The sequence below is a fragment of the Musa acuminata genome, chromosome BXJ3-7 (genome assembly GCF_036884655.1).
Source record: "Musa acuminata AAA Group cultivar baxijiao chromosome BXJ3-7, Cavendish_Baxijiao_AAA, whole genome shotgun sequence".
NCBI lineage: Eukaryota > Viridiplantae > Streptophyta > Magnoliopsida > Zingiberales > Musaceae > Musa > Musa acuminata.
In genome coordinates this window covers 35,102,777-35,126,643 of record NC_088355.1, presented here as the reverse complement: position 1 = coordinate 35,126,643, position 23,867 = coordinate 35,102,777, and the positions used below count along the sequence as shown (strand labels likewise).

At 39.7% G+C, this 23,867-nt stretch overlaps 1 protein-coding gene across 1 annotated transcript; it reads right to left on the bottom strand.

Annotated features, from left to right (window-relative positions):
- Window positions 1–22,475: 22,475 nt before the first annotated feature.
- LOC103992213 (ethylene-responsive transcription factor ERF109) lies at window positions 22,476–23,447 on the bottom strand. Its single transcript, XM_009411830.3, has one exon. It carries the CDS (start codon window positions 23,373–23,375, stop codon window positions 22,629–22,631), a length of 747 nt encoding a protein of 248 aa, XP_009410105.2. The 5' UTR covers window positions 23,376–23,447; the 3' UTR covers window positions 22,476–22,628.
- Window positions 23,448–23,867: the final 420 nt, after the last annotated feature.

The window sequence follows — 23,867 nt, the reverse complement described above, 5'->3', positions numbered from 1 at the left end:
ACTTTGAAACTCGTTTGTATATTCGCAGAAGGCAGTATGCAGTTGAAATCAAAACGTAAACGTAAACTGAAATCTGATGATTGAGCGAAGAAAGCCGATTTACGTCCGAATGCAGTTTTACGTCTAAATGTTGAAACTTGTTCGTAAAATCGTAGAGGACAGATTGCAGTTATAAATAGGATTAAAATGCAAGCGTAAACTGCAAGGAAGCTCGTTCGTAAAAGCGCAGAAAACCGTTCTGCAGAATCAAACGTAAACGTAAACTGTAATGTACGAAAATACGAGTTTACGTCTGAATCCAGATTTGGAAGAACAGCACTTAGAACTTGTTCGTGAAAGCGCAGAGAGCAGTAGTGATGAGGGAGGTTTGCAGTAATGATAAAGTGCTCGAAATTAAACGCAAACCAGAGATTTATAGTGGTTCGGTCAGCCTTGACCTACTCCACTTTTGGCTTCCTCTACCGATGAGGTTGCCGACGTCAACTAGCAGCCTTCCTTCAATGGGCGAAGGCCAAACTTCCCTCTTACAGTTTCTCTCCTTTTGACAGGCTTAGGAGACAACCTTTACAGACCTTTCTCTCCTCACTTTACAGTTGAAAACTTGAAGAACAGAAGGAGGAGACTCAAGGCTTTACAACACGTTTGAGCTCTTTAGAATCACAGAAAAGATCACAATTTTGGTATATGTCTGTATCTTTTCAGTGCTGAATGGGTGGGGTATTTATAGGCCCCAACCCAATTCAAAATTGGAGCTCAAATCGATCAAATCGATCCAATCCCAGAATTTCTGGGATCAGGCGGTTGCACCTCTCGACTGGAGAGGTGGCACCGCCTGGCAGAGCTCGAAGACTGAGCTCTGCCGATTGCTTCTTCTCTGCCAGAGCTCGAAGACTGAGCTCGATGGTTGCATCACCTGGCAGAGCTCGAAGACTGAGCTTGGTGGTTGCATCACCTGGCAGAGCTCGAAATCTGAGCTTGGTGGTTGCATCACTTGGCAGAGCTCCAAACTGAGCTCACGCTGATGCACCATTCTGCCATAGCTCGAAGACCGAGCTTGGTGAATTCATCACCTGGCAAAGCTCGAGACTGAGCTCAGGCTGATGCACCACTCTGCCAAAGCTCGAAGACTGAGCTTGGTGGTTGCATCGCCTGGCATAGCTCGGAACTTGAGCTTTGGCGGTGCAACCTCTTGGCTGGAGCGGTTGCACCTCCCAGCCTTGCAACCCTGGCGGTTGCACCTCCTGGCTGGGGCGGTTGCACCTCCCAGCCTTGCAACCCTGGCGGTTGCACCTCCTGGCTGGGGCGGTTGCACCTCTCAACCCCACAGCCCAGGCGGTTGCACCTCCTGGCTGGGGCGGTTGCACCTCCTGGTGCAATCAGGGTCCGAATGGTTCACTCCATTCGACCCACTTTGAATCTTTTCAGGGGCCCAATTGCCCCAAGATTAAGCTAATGGGATCACCTCCCATTTTCATGCTTAATCATCGTGCTAACTACGATTATCTCTAAGACAACTTCTGCAGCTTTGCACCGATGCGTCAATCGCTTCTTCCGGCGAGTTTCCGGCCAACTTCCGTCGATCAACCGATAACCTTCGGTGATCCTTCTGCGGACATCCGGCATACTCCTGGACTTTGCGACGATCCACTTGGCGAGTTCCGACGAGCTTCGCTTGGCAAGCTTCTGGACTTCTCGGATCTGTTCTCTCTGAACCTCCGACGACCGTCCGAACTTCCGTCGAACTCTCGAACTCCCAACGTGATCCTGATCTTGACTCTGGCGCAACTCCTGGACTTTGCGACGATCCACTTGGCGAGTTCCGACGAGCTTCGCTTGGCAAGCTTCTGGACTTCTCGGATCTGTTCTCTCTGAACCTCCGACGACCGTCCGAACTTCCGTCGAACTCTCGAACTCCCAACGTGATCCTGATCTTGACTCCGGCGCAACTCCTGCTGCTTGTCTTAATCTCATCGTAGTTAATCCTGCACACTTATCTCAACAAATAGATTAGATAACAAATGACAATTGACTTCATCATCAAAATCCGAGATTCAACAATCTCCCCCTTTTTGATGATGACAATCAATTGATAAAGGAGTTATCCTTAACTCCCCCTATCTATATGCCATAGTTGAGATAAGTCAACCTTGAATTCAAGACCTAAGAATTCAAGTGACGCATTGATAAGTTAGATCAGTTAAACTTATCAATGCTCCCATCATGATGCCTATCATGATGTTTCTCTTCAAGAATTATGTCAAGGCATGACATTCATCAACAAGTTTTTATGATTGTGTTTGTAACCATTCATCATGTAATCATATAAAGCAACAAAGGACTTTTTACATGATGCTCACATTTGAGATATTCTAGTAAGTTTGCATTTTCTTTATAATATCAAATCAAGACATGATGCAAACTATAGTACATGTTCACATATCTCTTGGTGATGCAAGGATGGCATAACATTGTTTATAGCATCACTCAAGTATTTGCAACTATGACATAGATATGATTATGGCAGTTCAGCTATGACATAGTGTTTATCAATTCATATTTTTCTCCCCCTTTGTCATCTACAAAAAGCATGATAGCATTATTAAGCATATAAGAGAAATCATGACACATATATCACTGTATTGTTTTTGCTTGACGGAGGAAAGTCATTTTCCAAGGAGTTTTAATAAGAGTGTACGGGAACATCCCATTTTTAGCATACATCCTGAAAAATGAACTTCTTACATGCATTTGGTTAAAAATATTCGTCACATAATTTGCAACATGTTATTTGATCAAGCGTTGTCAAGGCATGTAATAGTATTCGAATAATTTTGATGTAGTAACACAATTATTTTAAGTGCAGCATTATATCATATTGCATAGCAGGATTTTTATTTCAGCAAGTGTAGCATTGTATCACATGGTAAGATATCAGCTCGTATGATGCAAATTTTTGTTTGATACATGGCATGATAGCAAACATATTAGCAATAGCTACCATATCACTGTCATACTGCTAACTTATCAACTTAAAATGGTATGTTGGTTCATATTTTCAAGGCATGTATCCGAAAGATAATTTTAACTAGTTTAAGTATTCGGACATATCAACATTCCTAATTCTCTTCTTATGTAATCAAATTGTTCTTCACATAGGGGTTTTGTGAAGATATCAGCCAGTTGATGTTTGGTATCAATAAATTCTATGGTCACGTCATGATTAGTGACATGATCACGTATAAAGTGATGTCTAATATCAATGTGTTTTGTTCTTGAGTGTTGTATAGGATTTTTAGTTAAGCATATTGCACTCGTGTTATCACATTTAATGGGAATATCTTTAAGATTCACTTTGTAATCTTCTAAAGTGTTTTTCATCCATACAACTTGTGCACAGCATGCACTTGCTGCAATGTATTCAGCTTCGGTTGTTGATAGGGCAACTGAGTTTTGTTTCTTAGATGACCAGGATACAAGGGCATGTCCTAAAAATTGACATGATCCTGATGTGCTTTTTCTGTCTAGTTTACAGCCAGCGAAGTCCGCATCAGCATAAGCTGTTAATTCAAAATTTTCTGATTTTGGGTACCATAATCCTAGATTGGTGGTTCCATTAAGATATCTGAGTATTCTTTTGACAGCTTTGAGATGAGATATCTTAGGGTCTGATTGAAATCTAGCACAAAGTCCTACACTGAACATAATGTCTGGTCTTGTGGCAGTGAGGTAAAGTAAACTTCCTATCATACCCCTATAGGTTTTTTGATCGAAGCTTTCTCCATTCTCATCAATTTCTAACTTAGTGGAGGTGCTCATAGGAGTGTCAATGGCTTTTGAACTATTCATTTTGAACCTTTTTAGCAAACTTACAGCATATTTGGTTTGACTAATAAAGATGTCATTGCTTAGTTGTTTGATTTGTAGGCCTAAGAAGAATGTTAATTCTCCCATTAGACTCATTTCGAATTCATGACTCATAGTTTTCGAAAAGGATTCACAAAGAGATTCATTTGTAGAACCAAAGATAATGTCATCAACATAAATCTGAACAATGAGAAAATCATTTTCAAAATTCTTGATAAACAATGTAGTATCAACCTTGCCTTTTACGAAATTATTTTCAATGAGAAAAGAGCTAAGTCTCTCATACCAAGCCCTTGGGGCTTGCTTTAAACCATAGAGAGCTTTAGTTAATCTAAACACATGATTAGGGTAGCCATTATTTTCAAATCCAGGAGGTTGTTCAACATAAACTTCTTCAGAAATGAAACCATTTAGAAAAGCGCTTTTAACATCCATTTGAAATAATTTAAAATTATTGCAACTAGCATAGGCAAGGAGCAACCTTATGGCTTCCAATCGAGCCACAGGTGCGAAGGTTTCTTCGTAATCGATACCTTCTTCTTGGTTGAAACCTTTGGCCACTAATCTAGCCTTGTTTCTAACCACGATACCATTTTCATCTTGCTTGTTTCTAAAGACCCATTTAGTACCAATTACTAAATGGTCATTTGGTCTAGGAACAAGCGTCCACACCTCATTTCTCTCAAATTGATTTAATTCATCTTGCATTGCGAAAATCCATGAATCATCTTTCATGGCTTCATCAACACATTTGGGTTCAATTTGGGAGAGAAAAGCGGCGTTGGCACAAAAGTTTTTAAAAGAAGATCGTGTTTGAACCCCCTTTGATGTGTCTCCTAGGATTAGTTCCTTAGGATGAGCATCTATATACTTCCAATCCTTGGGTAAGGATGTTTTGGAAGTAGATGCAACCAAGTTGCTAGTTGGAGACGGGGTTTCGTTTAAATTCAAGGAATCAAAATTAATATCATCATCAAGATCATTTTTCTTAATTTCTGAAATCTCATTGAAAACAACATGGATGGATTCTTCAATAATTAAGGTTCTTTTATTGAAGATGCGAAAAGCTTTAGAAACCGAAGAATAACCAAGAAAAATTCCTTCATCAGATTTAGCATCGAATTTTCCTAAGTTATCCTTTTCATTCAAGATAAAACACTTACACCCAAAGACTTTAAAATATGAGACATTGGGTTTTTTGTTATTCCATAACTCATAAGGAGTTTTGGTGAGTAAGGGTCTTACTAGGACTCTATTTAAAATATAACATGCAGTGTTTACAGCTTCGGCCCAAAAATATTTGGGTAGGCTATGTTCATTCAACATGGTTCTAGCCATTTCTTGCAAATTTCGATTTTTTCTTTCTACTACCCCATTTTGTTGAGGATTTCTTGGAGTAGAGAAGTTATGGTTGTATCCGTTGAGTTCACAGAATTCTTGGAAGTCATGGTTTTGAAATTCTCCACCGTGATCACTTCTAATTGACGAAATCATAGATTCCTTCTCATTTTGAACAAGTTTACAAAACTTGGTAAAATGTCTAAAGCATTCATTTTTTTGTTTTAAGAAGTAGGTCCATGTATATCTGCTGTAGTCATCAATAATGACAAAGGCGTATTTGCTACCTCCTAGACTCGATGTAGAGATTGGTCCGAACAAGTCCATATGGATCAATTGTAAGGGCCTAGAGGTGCTTATTTGATTCTTAGCTTTGAAGCTACCCCTAATTTGCTTACCTAATTGGCAAGCATCACATACATTATCTTTGATGAACTTGATATGAGGAATTCCTCTTACAAGTTCTCTAGATGATACTTGATTGATTAGTTTCATGCTAGCATGACCTAATCTTCTATGCCATAGCCAAGCATCCTCATTCATAACGGCAAAGCACATTTCATCACATAAGTTATTGATGTCAATAGTGTATACGTTGTTTGGTGTCCCTTTTAAGATCATGACATGTTTAGCTTCTACAAGAATTAATTCGTAGATGAACAGGTTTTTGAAGATCAGGGGGGTATGTGAATCATAAGTTTCAAATTGTATCGTTTTTGTGATTTCATAGCTTCCACTTGTTACTTAAGTGTTGCGAGTTCCTTTTTGATTCTTGGTTTATGATCATTGAGAGTTAAGGAGCAGAACATTATTTCTTGCTCCGGCCTAGACTTTTAATGTTTTTATAGGAACGAATGATCTTTAGGAACCCATTTGCTTTTGGGTGCCTCATAAACAGATCTATATTTTCTATTATGTTGCATAGAGTTTATCATGGTTCCTTTAGGAACCCAAACTAATTTGTTTGGACTTGTTTTCTTGAATAGACAACAATGTGTCTTGTGTCCAAATTTGCAACAAAAGTTGCACTTGGTTTGGTGTTGAACGTGTAAGATGGGGCCTTTTACAAAGGTAGTTGGATTTTGGTGAGGACTCCTCACAAATCCAATCCCACTTCTTTTGGGAGCATGACCCTTGTTTGTAAGGATCATGTTTAATGACTTGCTACCAACCTCGAATTTCTTCAAGGTGTCCTTAAGCAGCAAGTTTTCTTTTTGTATAGTTTCTAAATCATGACATTTGATACATGAGTTTAAACTATCATGATGTTCAACTTTTAATTTATCAAACTCACAAGTAAGATTATCATGTAGCCTTTTTAGCAACTTGTATTTCTTATTTATAACTTTGCATTCATTAAATAAATCATGGAAGGCATTTAGTAATTCATCGAAAGATAAATCAGCTTCTAATAAATCTGTTACCTCCCCTTCGATGGCCATAAAGGCGTAATGAGCAACTTGCTCGGTGTTGGATTCTTCTTCCTCGGATGCGCTCGAATCATCCCATGTTGCTTGGAGCGCCTTCTTCTTTGTTGTTCTTTTCTTGACTTGGGGACAATCACTTTTGTAATGTCCCGGCTTTTTACATTCATAGCAGATCACCTGGTCCTTCTTAGGTTCAAGTTTATTTTTCACATCATTTTTAAACTTGTTTCTTTTGAAGAATTTTTTAAACTTTCTTGTCAAAAGTGCCAAGTCATCGTCACAATCCTCATCACTTGAGTTTTCTCTCAAGTGGCATTCAGAAGTTTTAAGTGCCATATCCTTCCTGTTCTTTGGAAGGATGTCCTCTTGCTCTTCATGAGCTTTGCATGTCATTTCGTAGGTCATTAATGACCCGATTAGTTCTTCAAGAGGGAAATTTTGCAGATCTTTTGCCTCTTGAATGGCGGTAACTTTAGGATCCCAACTCTTAGGAAGGGATCTTAGTATCTTATTAACAAGCTCAAAATCCGAGAAGCTCTTTCCGAGACTTTTTAAACCGTTGACGACATCCGTGAAACGGGTAAACATGTCGCCAATGGTTTCACTCGGTTTCATTCGAAAAAGTTCAAAAGAATGTAGCAACAAATTGATTTTTGACTCTTTCACTCTACTTGTGCCCTCGTGGGTCACTTCAAGTGTGTGCCAAATATCAAAAGCAGTTTCGCAAGTTGAAACACGATTAAATTCGTTTTTATCTAGTGCGCAAAATAAGGCATTCATAGCCTTTGCATTAAGAGCGAAAGCCTTCTTCTCCAAATCGTTCCAATCGATCATTGGAAGAGAAGATTTTAAAAATCCATTTTCAACAAGGTTCCATAGTTCAAAATCCATAGAAATAAGAAAGATCCTCATTCGGGTCTTCCAGTAAGTGTAGTCCGTTCCACTGAACATGGGTGGACGTGTAATCGAATGCCCCTCTTGGTTTCCGGCGTAAGCCATCTCTCTTGGGTTTTAATCCTTTAGAGAGTTAACCGAGCTCTGATACCAATTGTTAGGATCAAGAGCACTAAGAGGGGGGGGGTGAATTAGTGCAGCGGAAATCTTATAATAATTTAAAACCAAAAAGCTGCGTTCGTTCAAAAAACGATTATGATGCAAAAGCAAATTCTCAGTTTGTATCTAAGTACAGTTTGCGTCTAAGCGCAGATTGCGTCTAAACGCAGTTTTACGTCTAAACGCAGTTTTACGTCTAAACGTAGATTTACGTTTAAGCGCAGTTTTACGTCTAAACGCAGTTTTACGTCTAGACGCAGATTTACGTCTAAACTTTGAAACTCGTTTGTATATTCGCAGAAGGCAGTATGCAGTTGAAATCAAAACGTAAACGTAAACTGAAATCTGATGATTGAGCGAAGAAAGCCGATTTACGTCCGAATGCAGTTTTACGTCTAAATGTTGAAACTTGTTCGTAAAATCGTAGAGGACAGATTGCAGTTATAAATAGGATTAAAATGCAAGCGTAAACTGCAAGGAAGCTCGTTCGTAAAAGCGCAGAAAACCGTTCTGCAGAATCAAACGTAAACGTAAACTGTAATGTACGAAAATACGAGTTTACGTCTGAATCCAGATTTGGAAGAACAGCACTTAGAACTTGTTCGTGAAAGCGCAGAGAGCAGTAGTGATGAGGGAGGTTTGCAGTAATGATAAAGTGCTCGAAATTAAACGCAAACCAGAGATTTATAGTGGTTCGGTCAGCCTTGACCTACTCCACTTTTGGCTTCCTCTACCGATGAGGTTGCCGACGTCAACTAGCAGCCTTCCTTCAATGGGCGAAGGCCAAACTTCCCTCTTACAGTTTCTCTCCTTTTGACAGGCTTAGGAGACAACCTTTACAGACCTTTCTCTCCTCACTTTACAGTTGAAAACTTGAAGAACAGAAGGAGGAGACTCAAGGCTTTACAACACGTTTGAGCTCTTTAGAATCACAGAAAAGATCACAATTTTGGTATATGTCTGTATCTTTTCAGTGCTGAATGGGTGGGGTATTTATAGGCCCCAACCCAATTCAAAATTGGAGCTCAAATCGATCAAATCGATCCAATCCCAGAATTTCTGGGATCAGGCGGTTGCACCTCTCGACTGGAGAGGTGGCACCGCCTGGCAGAGCTCGAAGACTGAGCTCTGCCGATTGCTTCTTCTCTGCCAGAGCTCGAAGACTGAGCTCGATGGTTGCATCACCTGGCAGAGCTCGAAGACTGAGCTTGGTGGTTGCATCACCTGGCAGAGCTCGAAATCTGAGCTTGGTGGTTGCATCACTTGGCAGAGCTCCAAACTGAGCTCACGCTGATGCACCATTCTGCCATAGCTCGAAGACCGAGCTTGGTGAATTCATCACCTGGCAAAGCTCGAGACTGAGCTCAGGCTGATGCACCACTCTGCCAAAGCTCGAAGACTGAGCTTGGTGGTTGCATCGCCTGGCATAGCTCGGAACTTGAGCTTTGGCGGTGCAACCTCTTGGCTGGAGCGGTTGCACCTCCCAGCCTTGCAACCCTGGCGGTTGCACCTCCTGGCTGGGGCGGTTGCACCTCCCAGCCTTGCAACCCTGGCGGTTGCACCTCCTGGCTGGGGCGGTTGCACCTCTCAACCCCACAGCCCAGGCGGTTGCACCTCCTGGCTGGGGCGGTTGCACCTCCTGGTGCAATCAGGGTCCGAATGGTTCACTCCATTCGACCCACTTTGAATCTTTTCAGGGGCCCAATTGCCCCAAGATTAAGCTAATGGGATCACCTCCCATTTTCATGCTTAATCATCGTGCTAACTACGATTATCTCTAAGACAACTTCTGCAGCTTTGCACCGATGCGTCAATCGCTTCTTCCGGCGAGTTTCCGGCCAACTTCCGTCGATCAACCGATAACCTTCGGTGATCCTTCTGCGGACATCCGGCATACTCCTGGACTTTGCGACGATCCACTTGGCGAGTTCCGACGAGCTTCGCTTGGCAAGCTTCTGGACTTCTCGGATCTGTTCTCTCTGAACCTCCGACGACCGTCCGAACTTCCGTCGAACTCTCGAACTCCCAACGTGATCCTGATCTTGACTCTGGCGCAACTCCTGGACTTTGCGACGATCCACTTGGCGAGTTCCGACGAGCTTCGCTTGGCAAGCTTCTGGACTTCTCGGATCTGTTCTCTCTGAACCTCCGACGACCGTCCGAACTTCCGTCGAACTCTCGAACTCCCAACGTGATCCTGATCTTGACTCCGGCGCAACTCCTGCTGCTTGTCTTAATCTCATCGTAGTTAATCCTGCACACTTATCTCAACAAATAGATTAGATAACAAATGACAATTGACTTCATCATCAAAATCCGAGATTCAACAAATACCCAATAGGGGAGGATCCATTAGAGTTAAGTTGACAAGGGACCTCTATAAATATGAGGGAATCAGTAGTTTATATGCTAGAGTCTTTTGCTTGCCTCTCCTATTCTCCTCCCATTTCTCCACCTCAATGCATGCTTAGAGTTTTGAGGAGCGTCGTCGCAGTCCTAATAGTGGATCACCGCTAGAGAGGAGGGCACTTGACTTCCTTCATCTTCTCCTAGAGATCTGTAGAGATTCAGGGATATACGTTCTCCCTAGGTAACACAATCTATCTCACACATGGTTTTTTGTTTCACGAATTTTTGCACACCAATCTTCATATGATGACGAACACATCTTTAGTAAATTGGGGATTCTGGTTTTTGTTCTTCCGCTATGCATGTAATGTTACCCCCAAGATTTTTCAACATCCACCTCTATCTTAACACTTAGTTTTAGGTAGCTAAGTCCATCTAGATTTATCATCGCTTCCTCATCCCTTTCGACCACTTGTTTCGACACCTTTATGTTTTTCAAATAATTCCCTCTTAGTCAATGAAAAAATAGATTGCAACTTTTATGTGGTCTTCGTCATCATATTACAAGGCTTTCATTGATTATATTCTATTTTGCATCTTTGAGAGTAATGTTCACTCGCTCAGCCTTGTAATTTGACTTGTCGAGCTCTCTCAAGCAAATATGAGCTATGAAACAATCCAACTCTCTAACAACTCTGATTATACCTCTGCATGATCAAGTCTCCCTCTCATTGGCTCATTGTACTTGTATTTAAATCCCTCTCGATGGTACATAACCTCCATATGTTGATGATCATGACTTTACCTAATAAAAAATTTAATGCATGCATGGAAGACTTATCTTTATAATACCAAGGTATTCACTCTTTGAGTCCATAGCTCTTATTATCATATTGTTCATCAAAGTAAAGCTCTCAATAACTCTTGATCATACCTTATAAACAAGTCCCTCATTAGTCTTCTCCTGTATATGTCGCATTACCTTGAATTATTCCATCATGATCTGCAATGCTACATCATGTCGCATCTTTGTGACTTCTCTATTATTTTCTAATCTTTATGGGATGAACTAATATTATAATCTCTCCATATGTAGCCTCTACTAGTACATCATAAGGTCATTGCCATCTCTAATTATATTCACTACTTTAGCATTAAACTTTCATTCACCCTCTCTTAGGTCGAACATAGATGAAGCCTAGCTCTAAAACAGTTTATTGCCAAATAGTTCTCGAATTCCATTGACTTATTGAAATTAGTGTGTAATATTTTTTATCTTAGGCCCCTACCTCCAGCATAATCTTCGTTGCTTAAAACTTCATTTGCGATAACTCAAATGATATCATTGTGACATATTCTTTAAGACTACCTATCTCCATGTCCTCTTGCCTTATGCTAAAGCCTTTTAACCCTAAGAGTTGAGTTGTCTCAGTCCTTTTGTCAATTGCTTTATCAAGAGAAGGTGAATGTGTTTTGAAGCTCTCCTAAACTTTCACATTATGCAAGATGAGTCTACTTCATCAGAATGAGGGACCCATTGAATGACATAATCTTACTTTTACCTTTATAAAATTTTATATCCTTTACCTCTATCTAAGGAAAGCTTCGTGTCTCTGCTCTATATTATGTCTTCTATATTGACTCATTTCATGTGGCTTAGGCATTTCACTAAGTTTCACTCGAGTTGCTTCGCCACTTAGTTTGCATTGAGCTAATAATAGTCCTTGCATCCATCATTTCATTAGACAGTTCTCCATTGAGTCTGATCTCTATATCAATTTTAAGTGTACCTTCATTTGTTGTTATCTAGGATAACTCTTCATTGATCTCATAATATATCTACTAATATATTAGTTTATGCAAGATCATGCTACAACTCTTCACTGCTTGCTCAGGCCATTGAGCTTTATGGAGTTATCATGTTGAGGTACCCCCTTCAACATGTATGATCTGTTACATATGATTCTCCCTTTAAAAAAATAAAACTTTTCTTTCCTATATATTTGTCTTGTTATAATAATTTTTCTCTTCGCATCCTTTCTTTTAGAAATTTTAGAAACTATTATCCATTTAGACTATTATGCCTTGCTGCCACGGTAAATGCATATGCTAGATTATGACTTTTTGCCAATAGAGCCCTCGCTACGTCCCTCAAGCCCTAACAATATGTTGAACCTACGTAATTTAGCCTCATAAGAATGTATCATTCTTATGTTAAAAAGAAAGGTAACATACTCTATAGCACTAAATTTTGGTTGCCTTGGGATGGTTAATTTATCGCATATAAACAAACCCTTATACAAGTATCAAATTTTTTGCATTAGCAATTCCTCTTATTTTTATAAGCTTTGTATAATTTTTTTAGCCATCGAACAACCCATCCCTTATTATACAGTCTCATCTTTTGCCAACTGCTCTCACTTCCCTTGAGTATTGTCAAGTTTGGTTACTACTATTAAGCTTTAGCTCAAAATCAACCATCCTAACATTTCTATGCTCCACGTTCTTTTGAGCTCATTTATCCTTATGGTGTCTCTCGCATTAAGGGTTAGTCATTATTTTGAATACCAATCTCGAATGCCCACTCTTTTGAGTGACTCCTTTCCTTATGTCTCTATGCAAGTTTCCCCCAAATGTGTCATTGTTAGAACCGTTACAGATTCTAAACTTGGGGTTGATCTCTTTAGGGGATCAGCCTCCTTGGAACTCTATAGGGGTTCCTCCCTCCAAGTTGCTACTCAAAGGCTGTAGAAAAGATTTATCTATTGCCTATGAAAAGAGAAGGAATATATGGCTATTATAGGGCTTCTAAACCCTAACTCCTAATATGACTCCTATTTAAGACTCTTACTTCTAACCAACTCCTAATATGACTCATACTCAAGACTCCTTTTCCCTTACAACTCATAATTCTTCTCTAAGAAAAAAACTCCTAATAGAATGTCTCTCTCAATTAGGACTCTCCTAGTTAGAGTCCTAACAGAGTGTCTCTCTCAATTAGGACTCTCCTAGCTAGAGTCCTAACAGACCCGCCCTCTTCAAATCAGCCTTGTCCTCAAGGCTGAGATTTCATGAACTCAGGGAACCGAGTCTTTAGCTCCTCATATAGTTCCCATGTGACGTCTTCAAGTGGTAGATTATTCCAGTGCACTAGTACTTCACTAGAGGGATGTCGGCGACGCATCACGATCCTGCGATCGAGGATGGCCTGTGGTTGGGCTTGAATAACTCCATCCTCAGTTGTGTTGGGCAGTTGGATCTGGGGTGACTCGTGTTCTCCCAACTTGGGCTTTAAGCATGATACGTGGAAGACAAGGTGAATTTTGGCATCCTCAGGTAATTTAAGTCTGTATGCCACGACTCTAATACGCTCTGTGATCTGATAGGGCCCATAAAAACGTGAGGATATTTTCATGGAGGCTCGAGTGTTGATAGAGAGTTGCTTGTGTGTTGTAGGCGAAGATAAACCCAATCTCCCACTGAAAATTCTCTTTCACTTCGTCGTGTGTCGGCTTACTACTTCATTCTAGCTTGAGCGATAGAGAGATTATCTTTTAACAGTTGTAAGAGTTTGTCCATATCAATCAATTCTTGGTCAACCTGATCTACCTTGGCCGAGCCAATTACATACTTTGGAATCACAGGTGCTGGTCGACCATATAATGCTTCATAAGGGGCACATTTTGTAGATGAATGATATGTAGTATTATACCATCATTCGGTCCAAGGAAGCCATTTCGCCCACTCTTTTGGTCGGTCGCTAGCGAAACACTTGAGGTACATCTCTAAGCACCTATTTACCACCTCTGTTTGGCCGTCAGTTTGTGGATGATATGCTATGCTCATCTTGAGTTTGGTGCCTTGTAACTAAAATAACTCGGTTTAAAATTTACTAGTGAAGATCCTGTCACGATCACTTACGATGGACCTTGGCATCCCATGCAGTTTAACAATATTTTCTATAAAAATCTGGGCAATACTAGCAGTAGTGTAGGGATTTCTCACAGCACAAAAATGAGCATATTTCGTAAGTCGATCAACCACCACGAGAATCGTGCTTTTACCTTTGGAAGATGGCAGCCCTTCAGTAAAGTCCATGGAGATATCAGTCTACACTGAGTCTGGTATGGGTAGTGGTTGTAGCTTCCCTTGATTTGCCACAGTTTCACCCTCGTTCTGTTGACATACATCACATTGTGCCACATATTCAGCAATAATTTTTTTCATCCCTCTCCAATAAAAATTTTACTTCACTCTTTTGTAGGTTCTTAGGAATCCAGAGTGCCCTACTGAAGGTATAGAGTGCATTTCATGCAAGATGATTGCGATGCAAGGGGAGTCAGGTATAAGCACAATGCGACCTTTGTAGCGTAAATCCCTCGAATCCCAGGTGTAGTGGGCTATTGCACTTGGATTCTCCTCCAATTTTTTTATGATCTTGTTGATCTCTGTATCCTTCTTCCATTCTTCCCTAATGTCCTCGAGGAGACTGGTGGTAGGAAGGGAGTTGGCTGAAACCTTAGCTTGTTCAGGTAGCCGTGAGAGTGCATCTGCAATAACGTTTTCTTTCCCCTTTTTGTAAATAATTTCATAATCAAATCCAAGAAGTTTGGTTACCCATTTTTGCTGCTCAAGGGATGATATCTTTTGCTCCAAAAAGTACTTGAGGCTTTTATGGTCAGTTTTAATTTGAAATCGCCGACCGATCAGGTAGGGTCTCCACCTCGTTACTGCGTGTACAATGGCAAGCATCTCCTTATCATATACTGACATGCTTTGATGGGAGGGAGATAATGTCTTGCTAGTGTATGCGAGTGGTCGACCATTTTGTATGAGAACGGCTCCAATTCTGACTCCAGATGCGTCGGCCTCAATGATGAAGGGTCTATTGAAATCTGGTAGCGCAAGCACCGGCGTCGTTGTCATAGCTGCTTTAAGTTTGTCGAAGGCAGCAGAGGCTTTGTCCGACCATTAGAAATCATCTTTTTTCAGTAAAGAAGTGAGTGGTGCACTGATCTTCCCATAGTCCTTAACAAATTTTCGGTAGTAGCCCGTTAGTCCAAGGAACCCCCGTAGTAATTTCACGTTTGTAGGTTTCGGTCAGCCTTGCATTGCCTTAATTTTTGTTGGGTCTACCGCCACTCCTTCTTCTAATATTATATGCCCAAGGTACTCTACTTTTTGCTGGAAAAAGCTGCACTTTGGTTGCTTAACAAAAAGAGTATTCTCCCGAAGGATCGTCAAAACAATCCGTAAATGCTGAAAGTGAGTCTCAAGAGAAGGGTTGTAAACGAGAATATCATCGAAAAATACCAGCACAAATTTACGAAGAAAACTCCGAAATATATCATTCATGAGACTTTGAAAGGTTGAAGGAGCATTAGTGAGTCCAAAAGGCATTACCAAGAATTCATAATGGCCATAATGTGTGCGAAATGCAGTTTTTGTAATGTCATCGTCACATACCCGAATTTGGTGGTAACCGGATCGGAGGTCCAACTTCGTGAAGACTCAACCTCCTTTCAATTCATCAAGAAGTTCATCCACCACTGGTATTGGGTATTTGTCCTTGACGATGATGCCATTTAAAGCTCGGTAGTCGATGCACATCCGCCAAGTTCCGTCCTTCTTACGTACAAGTAGCACCGGTAAGGAATAGGGGCTGCAACTTGGTCGAATCACCCTTGTTTCAAGTATCTCCTTTACGATCTTTTCAATTTCATCTTTCTGGAGGTGAGGATATCGGTATGGTCGAGTGTTCGCTGGTGGCTTGCCCGGAAGGATTGGAATTCGATGGTCATGTTGTCGAGAAGGAGGAAGACCGCGCAGTTCAGCAAATATGTCGGCAAATTCAGTAAGCAATTGGGCAAGATTTTGATCTTCAAATTCTATTTTCTTCCCCTCTGGTTGCTGCTGGAGGTGCATCAAAAAGGCACCATTTATCTTGTGTAAAACTTTCTCCATTCATTGGGTCGAAACAGTGGTAACGTTGCTTCCGCGCTTCCCGCGTAGGATGATCTGTTTGCCCTTACAGTAGAATTTTATAATTAATTTAGAAAAGTTCCAAGAGACATCACCTAGTGTAGTCAGTCATTCGATACCAAGCACTGCCTTATAGTCATCGATTGGTAGGAGGAAGAAATCGGTGATAATTTCTTGGTCTTGCAGTAATAGTTTCACCTGCGAGCATCTTTAGTCGCACTTTAGGATTCTGCCATCGGCAACCTTTACATTGAACTTGCTGCAACCTTCAATATGCAGTGCCATCCGAGCAGCAACCTTACTATTAAGGAAGTTATTAGTGCTACCCGTGTCGATGAGAATAGTGATCGGTTGTTGTTTGAGAAGGCCTCCAACTTTCATCGTTTGCGGATTTGAGTAGCCGGCTAGTGCGTGTACCGTAATGTCGGTCGGCTGTGGCTCTTCTTCCATATCTTCTTCTTCATGTTCAAGGCTCTCTTCTAGATGTTCAATGACCTCTTCTTCTACTACTTCAATCATAAGAAGTCTACCTTTTTTACAGCGATGCTCGTGGCTCCACGGCTCGTCACAATGCCAACATAACCCCTTCGCATATCGCTCCCGAAGTTCTTCTCTTGTTAACCTTTTCGGTGCAGGGACTCGGTTGATAGTAGGGGGGGCTGAGGGCTTTAGTATTGTAGGTCATGGAGTGATCCTTGTCCTCCGGGCTTCATGGTTCAATCGCTCTTCTTGAAGTCGTGCGAAAGAGATGGCTGCCATAAGCGTGTATGATTGTCGCGCCTTAACTTCTCCCCGGATCTCCGACTTTAAGCCCTCAATAAAGTCTCCAATAACTATTTTTCAGACCAATTACGAGTTTGATTAGATAACCTTTTGAAACCTAGTTTGGTACTCCTGAATGGTGGAGGTTTGTCGGATCTTTGCTAATTGTCCGTCAATGTTCTCGTAATAAATTGGTCCGAAGCGGATCAGTAGTCTTTCTTTGAATTGTCACCATGAAAGGGCTCTATAAGTGTGTTCAAACCAGTCAAACCATTGCATGGCATCCCCTTCAAGATGTATAGCTGCAATTTCCACCATGGATGCATCTGTAGTTTTATGGTACCGAAAATATCGCTCCGCGTGCGAGATCCAACCAATTGGGTCTCCTTCTTCCCATATAGGGAAGTCCACTCTCATGCGCGAATAATTTGGGTCGTTCATAGAGCCTCCCCTCTCTTGGAAGTCATCTCTTTGGGCATGATGTGATTAGTTAGAGCTCTCTCCTTGATGTGATTTCTTCGGGCTTGGTGGTCGGCCCAAACTGAATTCGGTAAGGAGAGTCCGAATCTTATCCTCCATTCGTGCCTCAAAGGTTTCAAATTTAGCATTGATTGCCTCCTCAGATGTCATAGTATATGACTCCAAATCTGTGATGTTAAGATCTCTCTTTTGTTGACGGGTTAAAGGCATGTATAGGTTTGATATAAATCAATGAAAGTTTGCTGTAGAATTGTGTTGTCTTGTAAGAGCAGAATTATCGTCGAAGAAACAGCGGTTTCTCGACGAAATCTCCACAAAAAATTTGAGAGATTTGAGGAGAGATTTAACAGCAATATCCCAGTTTATATGATAGCAAGGATGTCCATCAAGAAAATTTTGGCAATAACAGCAAGAAAATTGGTGTAAGTTACGATAGCAGAATTCTCGTCGAAAAATTTCAACAACTTACGATGAAAATTTGCAACAATATAGGAATGATTTTTTTTTTTTTGGATTTTCGGATAGGGATAAATAAATTGCAGCAGTAGTAAGGTAGGAAACCAGAACCTGTTGCAATTCACGGGGAGATCAAAGGATGATCTGCAGTGGTGGAGATGATGGCGGAATTCGACGATGATCTTTTAAGCAATTGTGGGAATTGCTTTAGATGGTTGTGGAGGGTTGATGGATGGCTGTGGAAGGGCAGCGAGACGCCAAGAACGCTGCTCTGATACTAGGTGTTAGAACCCTTGTAGATTCTAAACTTGGGATTGATCTCTTTAGGGGATCGACCTCCTTGGAACTCTATATTGGGTTCCTCCCTCCAAGTTGCTGCTCAAAGGCTGTAGAAAAGATTCATCTATTGCCTATGAAAAGAGAAGGAATACATGGCTATTATAGGGCTTCTAAACCCTAACTCATAATAGGACTCCTACTTAAGACCCTTACTTCTAACCAACTCCTAATATGACTCATACTCAAGACTCCTTTTCCCTTACAACTCCTAATTCTTCTCTAAGAAAAACCTCCTAACAGAATGTCTCTTTCAATTAGGACTCTCCTAGTTATAGTCCTAACAGAGTGTCCCTCTCAATTAGGACTCTCCTAGCTAGAGTCCTAACAGAATATCCCTCTCAATTAGGACTCTCCTAGATAGAGTCCTAACAGTCATGCAACACCCTTAAGTGTTTATCCGTAAAGGATCAATCTCTCCAAAATCTCTTATGATCATATAAGGACTTGTAAAATAGAAGACAAATTAGAGAAAACATTTAACTAGGAATCATGTGACAAAAGGTCTAAGATAATCCACCATGACTAAAAGTCCTCACAAGTGCCTATATAATAAACAAGACAATGAACCAACTTTAGATAATACCTCAAATGTCTATCTAGTCATATGCTACCATAATAGCTCTAGGGTGCTATACCGACTAATACTCACATCACTCCGTGAAGTTAAAAAACTTATAAAATGATTACATGATTAGTCTATTTTTAGGCAATTTTTCTATGCATGTTGACGACATGTAATTTATGTTTATATGACTAAAATGATCATAAAAGTTAATCAAAATAGAGCTACTAAGCATATTGTAAGTTTTTTTATATGTTATGTAAAGCATAAACAAAATCGAAAAATATAAATATATAAAAATATTATATAAAATACCATATATATAGATTTATATAAAATATATAAAACTTATAAAGGCACATTGTTCTTGTTCAGTAAGGCTTAGTAAGAACCTTAGAAGGAATACATAGACAAACCAAAAAAGATGTGAGATGAAGATTGGAATTAGCTTAAGGTAAAGTGTGTACTATTTATCTTTGTATTGCTAATAATATTATCAATAATTTTATTGATGGTGACTCTACTGTGGTCATTTGGGATAATTTATAAAAGTTTTATCTAAAAAAAACTTAACTAATAATTCGCTTCTGATGTAAAAGTTATATAAGCTAAGGATAGAGGAAGGTGGAGACTTAGCGGAGCATATAAACATATTCAAAAAAAAATAATAGATCAATCGAAAAAAATTGATGTAAAGATTGATGAAAAAGATAATATACTATTGCTTCTTATATCATTTGTTGACTCGTATGATAGCTTTGTAGAGATATAGTAACTCTAGAACAAGTTAAAAAAGTTTGAGTGTCTCATGATATTAAGAAAAAAAGATAAATATGAAAATATGGATGGTGAGATATTAGTTACTTGGGGTGGAGGTCGATAAAAAAGATTTTCTAATAAGGGTAGATTTTAGTGCGATGAGTCAAGATTAACAAATAAATCATTCGATAATGTTCAATGTTATAAATGCAAAGAGTACAAACATATAATGTAAAATTATTTGAGAAAAAGAAATAGAGAGAAAAAACAATGAGTGCTCTCAAGTGATAGTTGGTGATGGAGACGTTATGACCAATACCAAAGGTAACGGTATATCTTTCTAAAAGGGTTAGTTTTTATATTCTACTTGTGTTACTTATGATTGCTATGATTGTTTTGATTCATTGAATGACAAAATTACTAGTAAGCTAAGTTTATGTGATGGCTTTTCTGTGGAGGTCATGGGTGTTAGTAATGATTGATGGAGCACTAGATACTTTAGTGGATATAGCTTATGTTCCAATGATACAAAAATAAATTAAATTTTTTTGAGTCTTTTTATATTCTTAAGGTTACGAGTATAAGGCTAGAGGTAGAGTTCTGAAAATTGGATTGCATGATTCTAATGAAAGAAATATTATATTAATACAATAAAAATCTGAAAGAGTCAATAAAAAATAATAAGTACATAAGACAGGAGCTTCATTTATAGTATAAAAAATAATGATGATATTCATGATTTTCTAAATGTAGGTGATTGTACGGAAAAAAATCTAATCGTGGTAAGACGATGAAATTAATATCTTTCTTCAGAAATAAGTAGCATCACTTATTCAGTTCAATTGCATATGATACAGTGATAAGCTTATTAAAATTAGGTGACAGGTGATTTGGTCTGTATAGTTGTAATGAATTCTTCAAACTAATGATTCAATTTTTATAGAAGCTAAAAAAAAAAAAAAGACTGACTGAGGTAGAGATTGTTATGATTGGTAAGTCTTTTTAAGAGTTAAGTATATTCAAATTACTTACTAGAGTCTTAATTAAATTGAAACTTTTTAGTGAATTGAGATTTATTTTTGTAAATATATTTTGAGTCTTAAGATCGTTGCATAAAATAGTTTTTTTTTGTGACGATGATTTTAAAAAATCTAAAAAAATTGAAAGAGTTAGTTGGATTAAATGAGTATAATTCATTGTAGTTATATAAATCATAATTAAATTAGTATAATTAAAGAAATAAAGTGAAGAAGAAAACTCATAATTAAATAAGTATAATTCAATAATCTTATAATTAAATTTATATATTAATATTTTATTTTATTTTCATAAATATAGATAGAGATTTATCGAATTATATTAATTTTATTCCGATTTTTTATGTGTTTTTGGTGACAGAACTTTGAATTTTTTTTTTTTAATCTTCTCTTCTACCCTTTCCCCTCAAGCGGACGGAGAAGATGCAGCACAGTACACTAATCATAAATGCAGTGATGTCTGCTCTCGAGGCTTTAATGTGGCAGCGTTCTGATATCGCTAGGCTGGAAATAAGATTTGACACGCTGAAAAGAGATTAGATAGATAGATAGAGAGTGAGAGAGAGAGAGAGAGAGAGGTGTCTGAGCACTAGGACTTAACTTAAATCCACGACGAGTGTTGGAAATGACAATGGATATATTATCCAGGTGATGTTGGATTAGCAGTCAAAGTAGGGCATGAAGGTAGGCTTTAGGGTTGTGTCTTCCTTTGTCTCTCATCATCATTATCAGGGTAAGGGAATTTTAAAGCAAATGTTACTGCAGTGTGTCTGTTGCTGCTTTGGAGACTTGCAGTCTTACTTTACCAACCTGTCGTAGCGTTGCAAAGTTCATCCATGCATACTCTATTATCCTAATAGAACGAGTCATTTTATTTGTCTTTCATCGAGAGCTTTGTTTGTTTCCTATTTTACGAAATTTCTAAGGCCAGTGATATCATGATGAATCATAAATCGGAACTTTTCCATGATTGATTAATAGTGTTATTCCAATTGCATGCTATTGAAAATAATAGTAATAATATTGTTCAATGATGGCATTTGCATCGAGTAAAGGTTGTGCATGATGATGTACCTTCTCCTTCCACAAGAATATCGAATTAATCATTTATTTATATATTTTTTTTCTCAATTAATATGAGGACTATTGGTTCTCATTGAGCAAGTACTAATGGACAAATACATCATGTTAGCCACGATAAAAAATAAAAAATATTTAGTTATTTTTTTAAAAAATATTTTATTAACCGCTCGAGTATAAAAAGATGAATATGATATTTAAAGTTTAAATTCTCTTTTTAATACTTGGTTTGATGAGATAACAAGACAAGTTATTCTATCGTATCGGATTATGATAATTTTTCTCTTATTTATCTCGTAATATACTAACTTAAGTGTTAGATGAACTAAATCAAGAGTCCCTCTCGATATTAGTATAAGCATAAAAGATAAATGATTCAAATTTAATATATATCAAGAGTCGAGATAACATTAGCTGATAATCAGCATTAGATGAAAAACTTATAAAATTATTATTTTTTAATTATTATTTTTTTATGAAATATTTGATTCCTAAGGTAATGACGGATTCACAAAATTTGTGGTGTTAAGAAAAAAAATTTAAAAAGAAAATATTATTTTATTTTATTTGTTAAAATAAAAAATATAAATATTAACTTATGGAATTCTAATTTTTTTTAAGAAAAAAAGATTTGGAGGAAGAATATTTGTAGTTATTTATTATAAAAATAAATAAAAAGGAAAGAAATTGTTTTATTGGCGAATCGTTTCCCACAGAACTGAGCGCCCACGTTAAGAGCGTTCACCTTCAGCGTAACATACCAGCGGTCCTCGTTTGCTTGGTAGGTGTGACCACAACAACGTGACGGATAGACTACCACCGGACTCAGTAAGTGTTGCCGTGGGACCCGATTCCGGAACCTCGCGATGGCGACCGCCTGATCTTTCCCAGACATCATACGCCATGGGAGCCACCGACGCGGTCGAATCGCACTCGACGCGGGTCAAACACTGATCCACCTCATCCTTATTTCTCACACTCTTCCTTCCATCGATCAATTAATTTCTTCCGACTCTTAAAAGAATAATAATAATCAGCTGAAGTATTTTACATCCGGAACACGATTAAAACCATTCCAGATTCCTATGACATATCAGTGACATTGATTTTAGTCAACGGATGAATTTTGACTTGCTCTAGCTAGCTAGAACCATTGTAGAGCTCTTCGTCGTCCAGTGCCATCAGGTCCTGAATCCCTGCCCATAGATCGATCAGTTCCTGACCTTGATGATCCATTACGACTTGCTGTTTCTGCTGCGCGCCAAATCCCTGCTGCTGCGGCTGATGGGAAGAAGACAGCGAGGTGGACTGGCTAGTCCCCTGGTCTCCGCCTAGCGCCGGAGGTTGCTCCGGGAAAGGAAAGTTGAGCTTGGCCCTCGCACCACGGAACTCGATGGCGGCCATGTCGTACGCCCGCGCCGCCTCCTCCGCGGTGTTGAACGTCCCCAGCCACTTCCGCACCGCTCGCCTGGGGTCCCGTATCTCCGCCGCCCACTTCCCCCACGGCCGTTGTCGCACGCCTCGGTACTTGTTTTTCTTCTTCCTCCTCTTTACCTGATTCTCGCCACTCCCATCAGTGATCTCCGAGGTTGCAGGCGGCGTCGCGTCCTCGTTATCCGCGGCGGAGACGAAGAAGTCGCAGCCCAGGCATCCGGCAATGCCACATACACCGCAGGTGCTGGCAAGTGGGACCTCCGGGGGGTGGCCGGAGACGACGTGGATCAGTGAGGCGATGATGATGGACTGCTCCTGCTCGCGCGAGATGCGGGAGTAAGGAGCGCCGGAAGGCTGATGGTCGCGGTCGCTCGGCCCTTCTTTGGCGATGACTCGTTGGGGATCCGAGGAGAGGGCGGTGTGGAGTTGGAGGCGATCCTTCTTTGCCACCATGGAAGCTGAGATGAGCCTGTCGCAGGTCGCTTGAGCTTTGTCGAGCAGCTGCTACGAGAGTGGACTGTGTTCAAGTCGAGAGAAGAGCGTTGGAGTGGGTATATAAAGCGCGGGGAGAGTATCACGTCATAGGTTACGTAAGAAGACTCACGCGGATACACTTGGCTCCTCTCAGTGTGGGTGGAGCGTCTGATTTATCTGTTGGTCTCGGAGCTATCGATCACATGTTCAACGCGGAGAAAAATTGTAGGGATGGGAAGCACGTGGTGCACATCGCTCAATAAAATCTCAACATGATTTATGAGAAATCCATTATTCCAGCTTAATAACCTGATAAGATATAAGGATCAAATCAGCAAAACTTCGATTTATTGAAATCGATGATTGGAAGTGTCAATTAGTAAAAATATGCTGGTAATTGATCATCAATAACCTGGATTTAACTCCAAAATGACAGATTTAATCCAGAATTGGGCTTGAGCTATTTGGTCG

Excerpts from the sequence above, each read along its gene's own strand:
- LOC103992213 (XM_009411830.3), bottom strand. The coding sequence starts at position 23,375 with ATGGTGGCAAAGAAGGATCGCCTCCAACTCCACACCGCCCTCTCCTCG.